This window comes from Cynoglossus semilaevis, chromosome 18 (assembly GCF_000523025.1).
Source record: "Cynoglossus semilaevis isolate Cse_v1.0 chromosome 18, Cse_v1.0, whole genome shotgun sequence".
NCBI classification, from domain to species: domain Eukaryota; kingdom Metazoa; phylum Chordata; class Actinopteri; order Pleuronectiformes; family Cynoglossidae; genus Cynoglossus; species Cynoglossus semilaevis.
Genome location: NC_024324.1, coordinates 442,481 through 455,885, shown reverse-complemented (window position 1 = coordinate 455,885; position 13,405 = coordinate 442,481). Strand labels below are relative to the sequence as shown.

Below are 13,405 nucleotides of genomic sequence, written 5' to 3'. Positions count from 1 at the left end.
CCCGCCGGCGCGCCGCCCCCTCCCCCCCCCCCCCCCCCCCCGGACCTTCCTGCAGGTGGTGCGGTCCACTGGGAGGTACCAAACCCGGGGTTTGGTTCCACAGCCAGACTTTGTTTCTGTGAATTGTATTAAAGGTTTGTTCCTTGAAGAGAAATGGCAGCTCAGGTTGGAAATGAATTTCACTGAATAAAAAGATTTGATCCACTGTTCAGCGTCACTTCATGGTTTTAGATTTTAGTCCACTGGTCCAAATATTCTAAATATTTATAGAAAAAGTCTCCATTGTTTACTCTCTGAATTATCAGTAAAGTATGTTTTATAAAATAAAATGTGTTTTAAATTAATCCTTTTAAACCAAATTTTCCTTCACTGTTTTCTCTGAACTAAAATCTCTGATTTTCTCCGTGAGGTTTGGTCGTCTTCACACCTTCATTCTTTCTTCTCACCGTCTGACCTTTGACCTCATGTTTAACCCATTAGTTGAAGGATCTAGACACCGGTTGATCCAACAGAACCAGTGACTGTGATGTCATCAGTGATGTCATACTTCCATTTATTTATGAGAAAATTCAAGGTTTTTCTCTGAAAATGAAGAAAAACAAAAGTGAAACTTTTTTCCAGATTCTGTTTTCCCAACAGACGTGGGGAGTGATGACGTCACGGGGGCGTGGGGGGAGAACAGAGGGAGAGAGAGAGAGATGAAATTCTTCACTTATGAGAGAACTCCACTCCTCCTCCTTCTCCTCCTCCTCGTCCGTCTCTCTGCTCCTCAGTCAAACTGCAGCTGCTCTCAGATCAGGTAAGACGCTCCTCCTGCTCCTCCCGCTCCTCCTGCTCCTCCCGCTCCTCCTGCTCCTCCTGCTCCTCTCATTAATAACTGATTGATCTGATGATTGAACCGATGGTTCCAGTCCAGAGGTGTGAACTCTAATTCACTCTGGGCCAAAAGTAAAAACTAAAAGTAAAAACGTCGTCTGTAAACGTTGATGTTTCTCTTCTGTCTGTGATGTCGTGGTGTTTCATGTCGTGGTGTTTCATGTCGTGGTGTTTCATGTCGTGGTGTTTCCTGTGGAACTAAAGGGTTAATGTTATAAAGACATGGAAGGAGAAACCAAACGTTTGATTCTGTTTCTGTTCATTTTTACTCTCAGACCAACAACCAGTTATAACAGGAAACACACCGCTAATACTATACTGGGGGGCGGGGGCCAACTCTGGTACACATTTGATATGCTCTCATGGGCCCAATATAATTATACTGCGGACCAGATTTGGCCCCCGGGCCAGAGTTTGACACGTGTGTTCCATTGCAGCACAAACTGACTTTGTTTTATAACGTTCATGTTGACCTTTGACCTGGCTGTGATGTCATCATGTTGGTTTGTTATTAGTACTAGTATAGAAATGTCAGTTAACAGTTAACCACTAACTTGGTTATTGACCTTATGAACTATGACCCCGGTCACATGACGCACCCTCCAAACCTCTGATCTGGTCTTTGTCTCAGGAGAACGTGAACCAAGCAGCCGAGACGCTGGCCCCTGCTGGTCAGACGTTGACATTGTTTTCACCGACTCAAAGGTTCAGCTCTCACGAAGCCATGCCCTCCGTAAGCCCCGCCCTCTTCCTGCTCCTCCATCTAATTAGCCACGTCGACCCGGCCCTTTCAACCTCACAGGAAGTCCAGGTCAAAGGTCGCAGGACACCAAGGGACACCAGAGAGGACACGATCAAGGTGCTTTCTATGACACGATCGCTGTGTAGTTTTTTTTCTTTCAGCCGTCGAGGATCGGAGCGGAACGTCAGGAATACGATCCGTGTCCCCGTACCAAACCCGGTCTGGGACCCAGATGTTGGTCCACTGCTGCTCCGTCACTGCACTGTTTGACATCCTTTGTTCAGATCGACTGCAGTGACACACACTGACCACCGGAGGCAGCGGTGGACCAGCAGCTGTGGCGTCTCCGTTAGCTAGAATCACAGAGACATAGGATCCAGGTCCGGTCCGTAGTTCTGGTTCCACCTAATACTTTTTAGGAGGACCAGCGACACCTGGTCTTTCAGCCTGAACACTTCTTGACTGTCGACGACTTTTGTGCCACTGTTGTCGCAGGTGATCGTCTCCGACATCTCCAACAGTTCTGACGTCAGAGGAGGTAAAAGTCCAGATGTTCAGAACCAGAACTGTTTGAATGTTCCAAGGTAAAAACCAAATCTCCTGGTCCTGATCCTCAGGTAAAGAACTGGACCTGGTCCCTGGTTCTTCTCTCTTCCTGACTCATCAGATCAAACTGGTTCCATCAAGTCCAGGTCCAGGTCCAGGTCCAGGTCCGGGAACCTGTGGCTGTGAATCCGACTTCACGGTTCTGCTGGAACGACTAGAGCGTCTGGAGAAGGAGGTGTCGACCATCAGGGGGCAGTGTGGAGGCAACTGCTGCTCTGGAGAGGAGAGCAGAGGTGAGAGACGGGGGTGAGACAGGGGGTGAGACAGGGTGTGAGACAGGGGGTGAGAGACGGGGGTGAGACAGGGGGTGAGACGGGGGTGAGACAGGGGGTGAGACAGGGGGTGAGACAGGGTGTGAGACAGGGGGTGAGAGACGGGGGTGAGACGGGGGTGAGACAGGGGGTGAGACGGGGGTGAGACGGGGGTGAGACAGGGGGTGAGACAGGGTGTGAGACAGGGGGTGAGAGACGGGGGTGAGACGGGGGTGAGAGACGGGGGTGAGACAGGGGGTGAGACGGGGGTGAGACAGGGGGTGAGACGGGGGTGAGACAGGGGGTGAGACGGGGGTGAGACGGGGGTGAGACAGGGGGTGAGACAGGGGGTGAGACAGGGGGTGAGAGACGGGGGTGAGACGGGGGTGAGAGACAGGGGTGAGATGGTGCTTTATCTTGTCCATTTGTTTAAATTGAGTGACACCTAGTGGTGAGAATGTAGACTGTTCCTTCAGTGTGACTCCACAGGATGTTTTTGTTTTTGTTTCCACAGCGACACATGTTTCAGTCAGGGGGCGGGGCCTAAATCTGCTCCAATCAGGGACTAATTATTTCCCTGTTTGTGTGTGTGTGTGTGTGTGTGTGTGTCTGTCCTCACTTCACTGCCCAGAGTGATGTCATCATCGTCTCCTCCAACAGTGATGCAGATCTGCTCCACCCTGTCTTTCACACACACACACACACACATGCTCTGGATGTCTCAGTCTCCTCTGTCCTGTCCTCAGGTCAAAGGTCAACTGTCTCCAGTCTTATTGACCAGTCATTGACTAGAACCTGGTCAACTGTCAGACTAGTTCCTCCAAAACCAGCTGTTGATCACGGGGGGGGTCAGGGGGGGGGGGGGGGGACTCCCCCCACAGGAAGACTTGGAGAAGACGGTTGATGGACATGTCCTGATGAGACTTTAAATAAATGCTGCTGTTGAGACCCCCAACAGTGGCCCCTGCTGGTGATGTAAGATAACAACAGCGTTTTGTTCCGTCTGCTCCAGGCGCCGGCTGTTCCAACAAACCTGAGGAGGTCAAGTGTCCACACGAGTGCAGCCACCGGGGGCGCTGCGAGGACGGACTCTGCGTCTGTGACCCTGGATTCACCGGTGCCAGCTGCTCTGAGGAGACGTGTCCAGGGAACTGCAGTGACAGGGGGCGCTGTGTGGCCGGAGTTTGTGTCTGTGACCGCGGCTTCACCGGCGTGGACTGCTCTGAAAAAGTCTGCCCCAGAAACTGTACCAACAGGGGGCGCTGTGTCAAAGGACAGTGCGTCTGTGGCCCAGAATTCAGCGGAGCCGACTGCTCCAAGAAAACGTGTCCCAAAAAGTGCAGCGGTCGCGGCAGGTGCGTCAGCGCTGGTAAATGTGTCTGTGACCGTGGCTTCACCGGACCGGACTGCTCTGACAAGGCCTGTCCCAAGAACTGCAACAACAGGGGGCGCTGTGTTCACGGTGCGTGTATCTGTGCGGATGGTTTCGGCGGCCCAGACTGTTTGGACAGAACGTGTCCGAACAACTGCAGCGGTCGCGGCGCGTGCGTCGGCGGCCGCTGCGTCTGCGGCGACGACTTCTTCGGCAACGATTGCTCAGAAAAAAGCTGCCCTGGTGACTGCAGCAGCAGGGGGCGCTGCGTGGACGGCCAGTGCGTCTGCGGCGACGGCTTTGGTGGAGAGGACTGCTCTGAGACAACGTGTCCTGGTGACTGCAGCAGCAGGGGGCGCTGCGTGGACGGCCAGTGCGTCTGTGACGGTGGCTTCACGGGTGCGGACTGTTCCACCCACGTCTGTCCAAACGACTGTAAAGACAGGGGGCGCTGCATCAAAGGCAGGTGCGTCTGCCGGTCTGGATTCACTGGACTGGACTGCAGCCGGTGTGTGGACGGCAGGACAGGACCCCACTGTGACACAGGTGAGTCCAGTGCACCACCACACTTACTCCAGAGCGCCACCCACTGTTCAGTTGGAGTTGGCCCAGTGTTAACAGTCAAAACAGAAAATGATGAAGTTCTAATCTGAACCACAGTTTGGACCCAGTTGTGTCAGTCCGGCCGGGCCGCTGACCTGAGGTTGAAGCACCCACAGACACATGCTGGATGTTCAGATCCCACCGTGTGTTTGGACTGCGTACTGCAGCGAGGATCGACGTGACCGCGCTAACATGATGATGATGATAATCACAAGCTGGGTCGCGGCTCCTCTGCTGTTGAAAAAACTTGGAAAAAGGTCCAACAGCTCGAAGCAGCTGCCATGACTCAGGGCCACGCCCTGCTGTTTGAGACACATCTGTTGTTTTGTTGTCACAGAAACTAACGTTTTCACTTCACTTCACAACATTCTTTGGTTGTTGTTTCACAACATCCTCCTCCTCCTCCTCCTCCTCATCAGTTTGGTCACGTGTTGTCGTGGACAGAACTCTGATTGGTCCACGTTTCTCTGACTTTTCTTCAGTGTTTTTTTTTTTGTTGTTTATAGAAGAAGGTTCAATAACAACAGGCTGCAGCTGCTGAGCTGTAACTCAGACGACCACCGGGGGGCGACAACCCTCACAGGTCATTGTTGGCGTATAATGTTAGACATGTATTTATAACAGTTAAGAAAGGTCAGAGGTCAGACTTAGAAAGTTAGGAATGAGTTCATTAACCTTGAGCATCTCTTCAGGAGCGAGACGTTTCACCTGCGCTGAGATCTGTCTTATGTTCAGATTTTAGCTGTTAGCGTTCAGCTAGTTTGTCTTTAGCCGTAGCTGTAGGTTTGATTCTAGGATGTTGTACGTATGGTTAGCATCAGCTTTTAACGTTTCTTACTCACTTTTGATTGACACGTCACAGACACACAGGACGCCCAGATGGACACGTTCCACATGTCTGGAGGTCATGTGACGACGACCCCAGACTCCGCCCACTCCTTGTGTTTTCTTCAGTGCTAATGTTTTAAATGTGGTCGTTGCTACGTTAGCTCATGTTTTTGGGCAACGTTCAAGTGACCGGGTCCAGAAAGAGTTCCTGAATCATCAGAACTTTTCACCCATTTGGTAAAAGTCGGAGCTAATTAAGACCAACTGTTGGCAACCGCTCACAGCACCAGACCAGAGTCCACGGAGAAAACTGACCCTGACCCTGACCCTGACCCACATCAGACCCATCAGCCTTTGACCTTTGACTTAGTACCCACCATTGTTCAGATGGGGACTCTTGAACACCCCCCCCCCTTGACCCCCCCCTCTCCTCTTATAGTAAAATGTAGATAAAAATGTGTTTGTGTTTGTCTCTGTCTCTGTCCTCAGTCATGGTAGGCGTCTCTCAGTTGAAGACTCAGGACATCTCAGAGACCTCTGCCACTCTGGTCTGGACTCCACCCCCCCTTCACTATGACACCTACCTCATCACCTTCAACAGCCAGGTGGGTGATGGTCCTGGACGTATCCAGACCCCGGTCCAGTAGTCTGAGGGGACAGTGAGGCTCAGAGCAGGAAGTCATTTGTAGAAAAGACAAACGCTGTTTTCATTTGGACCAACTTCAGTGACACCGTTTTAATGAAACACTGAAGGTTTTTAACAACAACGTGTCACGGAAACAGAGCAGAGACAGAGGAGAGGGAGGTGGCAGGATGTACCGTTGTCATGGCAACGTGTACACACAGGCTACAACACTGCAGCAGCACCGGCGATGACATCACTTCAGCTGTGATGTCATAGAGACACATTTAGTTCCAGTCCCCTGATCCTGTGTTTTAGTTCTAGTCTGTCCCCAGACGTCAGACACAGACTGACAGACTGCTGCGACTGTACGTAGACTCTACCAGCTGAGGTCATCGTCCAGGTTTGTTTTCCTTTGTTTTGTGTCGAGCAGCAGGACAGTGAGCAGCAGCTGAGCTCTCGGGTGGAAGGAACTCGGACCAGCTTCACTCAGACCGGACTATCAGGAGGCCAGCGGTACAGCGCCACCATCAGTGGAGAGATCGAGGGGCGCAGAGGAGCTGAGAGTTCCACTGATTTCTACACCTGTGAGAATTTACACACTTTATTTAGTCTGGTGCTTCACACCAAGACCAAGGGGTGAACGATCGACTGAAGTGTCTCCGTCAGCGAACACTTCATCTGTGGACTCTGGTCTGAACTAAAATCTCTGATTTTCTTGTCTCCGCCCACAGCCATCTCACCTCCGTCCAACCTCCACGTGGTCAAAACCACCTCAACCACCGCTGTCGCCCAGTGGGAGGAGTCCCAGGGTGAGATTGACAGGTACCGTTTGACTGTCACTCCTAATGACGGAACTGGGCAGAGTCAGAATATAACGGTCCCAGCCGGTCAAAACTCCGCCCACATCAGGCAGCTGGAGGCGGGGCATATGTATGACATCATCCTTGTCGCAGAGAAGGATGACGAGAAGAGCGAAGCTGCGTCGTCACAAACTGTTCCTGGTGAGTTTAAGGAGAAGGTCAGTGACCTTTGGTGACATCGATGGTGTGTGAGGAGTGTGTGTGTAAGTCCGGTAGAGACCTGGACCTGGACCTGGACCTGGACCTGGACCTGGACCTGGACCTGGACCTGGACCTGGACCTGGACCTTCTCTCTGCAGCTCGGTCCTGATATTTAAGCTGACATTTGTTTTTCTGACCTGCAGGTTGTTGATCTCAGAATTCAAATGTGCCCATGGTCCAGGTGCTGGACCTCAGCCTGGTGGGTCCAGGTGCTGGACCTTCTCCTGGTCCCGGGTTCAGGATCTGAGCTCCATGTTGTTTGATTTTCAGGAACCTGCAGAATCTGAAGAGTTCTTAAATCATCAGCAGACTTCCTCACCTTTCAGGTTCAAGTTAGCAGTGGGAGCTGCAGCTTGTCTTATCAGTGCACCAGCGCCCCCTGGTGTTCTCTGGCCATTTGGACCTGAATGTTATCTTTGATAACTTATTTCTTCTGTTTTTCTTAACACGGGTCCTTTATGTTTTCTAGGAGTGACACATCCGTGGCGTAGCTCGGCACCTTTGACTCTGCAGGTCACGCTCCGGTCTGAAGGACGAGGTCACGACACGAAGAACCCAGAATTTACACCATCACAAGTGGAGGAGGAGGGAGGGGCCAAGAAAGGGGCTGCTACTGTGGATGTTGGAGGAGCCCCCAGAGACCCCTCCGCCTCTGTGATAACAAAACGTAAACCCTTGGTCAGTCGGACCCCGGTCAGGAACCTCAGCCGACCCACACATCCTGAAAGACTCACGCTGCTCAGGAGACCAAAAGTTCCAGGTTCTGTCCTTGTTAACAAAACTAGATTTGTAGCAGGAGAGAAAAGGGTTCTTCCCCCCTCTGCTGAGAAAAAGAAGAAGCCCATAGTTCCAAAAGTCCCCGGACCAGCTGCCTCCAGACTAGAAAACAAAGATTTGGTAGGACCTCCAACTGTAGGTTCCAGCAAAGACGCTGACCGTAACGTTGAGCCGATGACATCAGAAGTACAAAGACAAGTCTCAAAGAAGGAACCAGAAGTTGGTACGGCACGACATGGAGGTTTCCCTGGTCCATCGCCAACAGTACCAACTGGTACTAACCCACAGGTGGAGAAGAAATGCCTGAACAAAGTTAAGGTGACGCATTCCTCCAGATTCAAGAACCGAGGCAGCGGGTGCAGCAGGGACGGAACGCTTCAAGCAGGGAACTCCCTGGGTTCAGATCCAGATCCAGGTTCTACCGGAACTGACGGACCACAGCCTTCTGCACCGAGAGACCTGGACCTTTCCCCTGATCTTTTCCCCAAACTCTTGACCGACACCTATCACAAACTGAACGTCACAACGTTTTCAGTTCACCTGTCGAAACCGTCGAAGCTTCCTGTCGAGGCAGACACGGCATGGAAGACGGTGTTAACCGGACTGAAACCTCTGTCCTCATTCTCATCATCATCATCCTCCTCTTCATCTTCATCCACATTAAACTCTCCTTCTTCTTCTTCTTCTTCTTCTTCTTCTTCTTCTTCCTCATCAGTCTTACGAACACCAAAGTCACCTCCGTCCTCCTCCACCTCACAGTCGTCCGATCGACCCTCGAGGTCTCACAGTCCCACATCCTCATCTTCATCCACGTTAAACTCTCTTTCTTCTTCTCCGTCCTCATCAGTGTCGACGCCGCGGTTGTCCTCGCTGGTCTCACGCTCCTCCATTTCACCTTCTTCTGACTCTGACTCTTCGTCACCTTCCAAAGGATCTGAACCTTCTGCTAGCCTAACCTTCTCAGAGTCATCCTCGTCTTCACTGATCTCACAACCGTCACACTCTCGCTCGTCTTCGTTCTCGTCTTCCTCATCAGTCTCACGACCATCTTCTAACTTCTTGTCCCAGGAGTCATCTCCTGGCTCACTCAGCTCACATTTATCATCTCCCTCCTTCACAGTCCCGAAGCCTTTGTCTCCCCCGGCGACTTCACGCTCACCTCTGACCTCACCCACCTCACAGTCCTCAAACTCTCAGTCTTCATTGTCTTCATCCTTCTCACGTCTGCCGTCGATCTCTACGTCTTCACTTCCATCAGACGCAGACCCAACCCCACATCCGTCCACCCTTTCGTCTTTGTCGACTCTAACCCCACCTTCATCTGTGTCTACAGCTACAACACCATCATCTAAATCTCCTCCATCTTCATCGTCCTCTTCCAGCTTAGCCGAATCTGATTCACTTGATTCCCGCAAACGTGACGTGGGGTCACCAGACCAGAGACAGGAAGTACCCTCCACAGGAAAAGGCAGAAGACCACTTCCCCAACAAGCACCTCCAAAGCGTGGCTTTGTACGTCGTCCTCACCCAAATTTAGGTTTGTACAGAAATAGGACTTTAAGACGTCCTCACCCTCTCCCTGCTCCTCACACCAACACCATCCCTGGTGGAGAAACAGAAACCAGACACAGTCCTGTGAATGAACCAGAGTCCCACCCTGTTGTGGGTCCGGGTCTCCATGAGGACCAGGCAGCTCCAGCTGCACCAAACCAGAATAAAGTGCAGACAGAAAGAGGACGAATCCCATCTCGACAACCGTTTCCAAAGGATGGATATGTTCGCAAGGCATTTCCAAACCTAGGGTCTTTCCCGAACAGAACTCGTATTACTTCGAGGCCTTTGACTCGTCCACCCAGGCCGGTACTTCCGAGGCCTGAGGTGCAGACAAACCAGATTTCTTCTACTGAAGAACCGGCTCCATCATCAACACCTCCTGTTGTCCAGGAATCCTTTTTGTTTCAAGATAAACCAGGACTAAGAGAAGATACTTTCATGAAAGACTCGTCTGTGTCCCACAACGTAAGTCAGACTCTTGAAGCTACGAGAGCTCCGTCTCATCATCGTCTGTCCACCAAAATTAAGAATATCCCACGTCTTCGACCGTCTAGTCGACGTGCTCAAAATGGAGACCGTTTGAACGCGCAGGGACCTCCGTATCCACATGGGGGATTTGTCCGCAGACCTTCACCCATCAGAAAACTAAATGAGGGAACTAAAAGTCCGACAGGTCAACAGGAAAGGGAGAGTACCGCTAAAAGTCGTGGGGTTCTAAGATCTAACCCAACAGACTTGACTGATCCAGAGAGTTCTTCTGTAGGACCACAGACCACCCTCAGTCCACAGGGTGATCAGTTAAAGAATGTTCCTGTCCAAACCACTGAAGCTGAAGGAGAAGAATCCAGAACCACCGTTTCCCCCGTGGCCTCAGAAACCCAACGTAACAAAGGTGAAAACCTGGTACCGAAACATCAACAGAGATCAATGGTCCAACAAACCTCCTCTGATTCACGGCTCTTAAGACCGGCCTCACTCCCAAAGAGACCGTATGAACCCAGGAACCTCTCAGGAAGTCAACACAGCCAAATTAGGAAGTACATCAGCTGGAACCAAAGGGGGCAGGGTCCAAAACCAGAGCGTTTTTCTGCTCCGACTGGGAAACTCAGAGGTGCTGCTTTCAAACCTGTGATCAGATCAAACGGGTCCAATCCAGACCATGTAAACCAGACCGCAGGTGGACACAAACCCATAAGGAAGTCACCACCGGGAGGGTACCCAAAAGTTACAAGAAAAGAAGCTCAAGAAGAAGAAAGACCAACGCAGAAGGAACATCTGAAAGATCTAGAAAAAGTAGACTCTGAGGAGCAGGACAGACAACGGCCTGCAGGGGGAGAGGAGTCTGAAGGTAGGACTCCTAAAGATAAAAACAGAACATCTGAAAGTCCAGCAACACAGGATCGTAAAACAACAACCGGTCAACAAAAACCTTCCTTCAGAGAACCACCTCCTGGTGCTCCACTCCCCGTGGAGGAGGACTCACCTCGGCCTCGACCTCGACCTCGGCCTGAGTACGCTGTGACCTTTCTTGGAAATGGTCCTGGTCTTCTGTCCAGACTACACAAGCTGGTCATCAGTACAGGTACAAGGCACCGTGATGGTGGAGTGCTGATGGTGAGGAGATGTCTTCAACAACCTGCTCCTGCTCTGTCCTCCATCACTGCTCCTCTGTCTTTACTCCATCAGGTTCAGGTTTTTTGAAGCTTTGTTTGAGGGACTGAATCCAGCATGGGAAGGTCAGAGGTTCAATCCCCAGCTCTAACTGCTGGTCCCTCTGTGTGTGTTCATTCACTGGTAGTGTGAATGGTAGGGGGAATGGTTGTGTGAATGGTTGTGTGAATGGCTGTGTGAATGGTTGTGTGCATGGTAGTGTGAATGGTAGGGGGAATGGTTGTGTGAATGGTAGGGGGAATGGTTGTGTGAATGGCAGTGTGAATGGTTGTTTGAATGGCAGTGTGAATGGTGGGGTGAATGGTTGTGTGAATTGCTGTGTGAATGGTTGTGTGCATGGTAGTGTGAATGGTTGGGTGAATGGTTGTGTGAATGGCTGTGTGAATGGCTGTGTGAATGGCAGTGTGAATGGTAGTGGGAATGGTAGTGTGAATGGTTGGGTGAATGGTTGTGTGAATGGTAGTGTGAGTGGCTCCTACTTCTTTCCTTCTTTCCAGTCCCAACCTCAGGTGCCTCAAAAAACCTCAACTTCACACCTGCGATTCCATCAAAGTGTGAAGCCCAGAATAACGAACCCGTCTGTTTCTACCCTCAGTCGTCAAGTGATCATCTTTCAGCGTTTCTCGTCATGTGACCTGCACTCCTCATTTTCACTCCACTTGTTTCCAGCTTTGACTCAGCTAACGGTTCTGTCTTCTGCCCTTTGTCTCCAGGACCACACTCTGCTGCCACTGGTCCTTTGACTGCACATGGTCAGACATATATACACAGTATATATGTCTACTATATATATACTGTATACAGTATATATATATATGTCTACTGCTACATATATACTGTATACTATATATATACTGTATATATATACAGTATACACATATATATACTGTATATATATGTCTACTGCTACATATATACTGTATACTATATATATACTGTATATATATACAGTATACATGTAGCAGTCAGACATATATATACAGTATATATATATATATGTCTACAGGTACATATATACTGTAAATATGTCTAAGAACATTTTCGTCTAAATTTAACTACGGGGCCAGTATTTACTAGCGGTACAAGCTAAGTTAGTTACTGTTGCTAACGGTAGTTGCTGAAGCAGTTTTAAATAAATTTTTTTTTTTTGTCCAACTGCTTCAGTTAAATCATCATCAGGTTAATGTTTTTAGTTGGATTAAGCTAATGTAGCTAACAGTTGGTCAGGCACAGGAAGTGAACTGTAACTATTGGACAGCTAGTATTTTATCAGCAAATCAGAGCGAGTGGTTGTATTGATTAGGGTCATTGTTTATCTATAAAGCTAATCATCTTAGTTAGCCGTGATGAGGAGAACCACTGCTACTCTGCTAGCTTACACCATAAACAATATACGGGACTGATGGGTTCAAAGTGTAACAGAACAGTTTTTAGTGCTCACAGGTGGAGTTCCTACAGCAGCGTAGTTCTGGTGGGAGTGGAAGAGTTAGCCCAGGTCGCTAATCCAGGTCGCTAATCCATTGACCTCCCGTTTTCTCTGACTTTTCTTTTCTCTAATTTGATGTTCTCATTTTGATCGCTGCTCTTGACGTCACTCAGGTCCAGAACCTCCAACTAACATTTTCTTCAGTGAGCTGACGGAGAACTCGGTGACCGTGTCCTGGACCAAACCAAAGAGTCGAGTCAACGGGTTCAAAGTCACCTACACCAACACCCGTGACGGTCAGAACAGAACTTTAGGTTCTTCATATCCTCATGAATGGAGGATCTGGGACTGATCCTGGTTCTGGTTCTGCAGGGGAACCGGTGTCGGTGTCCCTGGACTCCGTGGATTCGTCCGTCGGCCTTTCACAGCTGTCTCCGGGTTCAACCTACGAGGTCAGCATCGTGTCCACCCTGGGGACGGAAGAGAGCGACCCAGTCAACCATCTGGTGAAGACACGTGAGTGTGACGGTTGTTTTAGCATCAAGCTAATATTAAAACACAGTGTGGCTAACAACGGTGCAGCCGGACCACGACTGCGTCACTGCATCACTGTAAAAACCTCCTTAGCTAGGTGAAGTTAGCCTAGGCTAAGGCTAAGTGAGTGAAGCAAGAGCTCATGTTAGGAACCAGCATTAGCCTTTTGAGCTAAGTTGGCTAGCTCAGCCGACACCATTCTTTTAACCACAGATGTTTCCAGTTGTCGATATTTCATTCAAATTTAAACATCATTTTAAACTCATGTCATTTTTTTCTGACATATTTGCCCCGCCCCCTCCTCCACCCGTTCGGTCCAGTCCCGGACCCTCCCACCAACCTCCGCGTTGTGAATGTCACCAACTCTGGAGCGCTGTTGTTGTGGCGTCCAGGGCTAGCTGCCGCTGATCAGTACACCATCGTTTATGGGTCAGGTCCAGGTAAACTATGACATCATCAGGTCAGACTGCCCCCCCCCC

General features: G+C 50.2%; 1 protein-coding gene across 3 annotated transcripts in view; it reads left to right on the top strand.

Annotated features, from left to right (window-relative positions):
• The first annotated feature begins 15 nt into the window (after positions 1-15).
• Positions 16-13,405, top strand: part of LOC103393806 (tenascin-like) — a 15,593-nt gene continuing 2,203 nt past the window's right edge. The window contains exons 1-12 of one of the 3 annotated variants that reach the window (XM_017040888.2): positions 16-799; positions 1,508-1,735; positions 2,114-2,156; positions 2,236-2,457; positions 3,488-4,393; positions 5,768-5,883; positions 6,334-6,487; positions 6,635-6,904; positions 7,434-10,877; positions 12,566-12,688; positions 12,765-12,908; positions 13,247-13,366. In XM_017040888.2, the coding sequence (XP_016896377.1) occupies positions 1,601-1,735; positions 2,114-2,156; positions 2,236-2,457; positions 3,488-4,393; positions 5,768-5,883; positions 6,334-6,487; positions 6,635-6,904; positions 7,434-10,877; positions 12,566-12,688; positions 12,765-12,908; positions 13,247-13,366 (5,677 nt within the window). In that variant the 5' untranslated portion in view covers positions 16-799; positions 1,508-1,600. Of the gene's footprint in view, positions 800-873; positions 1,736-2,113; positions 2,157-2,235; positions 2,458-3,487; positions 4,394-5,767; positions 5,884-6,333; positions 6,488-6,634; positions 6,905-7,433; positions 10,878-12,565; positions 12,689-12,764; positions 12,909-13,246; positions 13,367-13,405 lie in introns of those variants that run through there. The other 2 variants (XM_025064902.1, XM_025064903.1) reach the window with 2 other exon arrangements.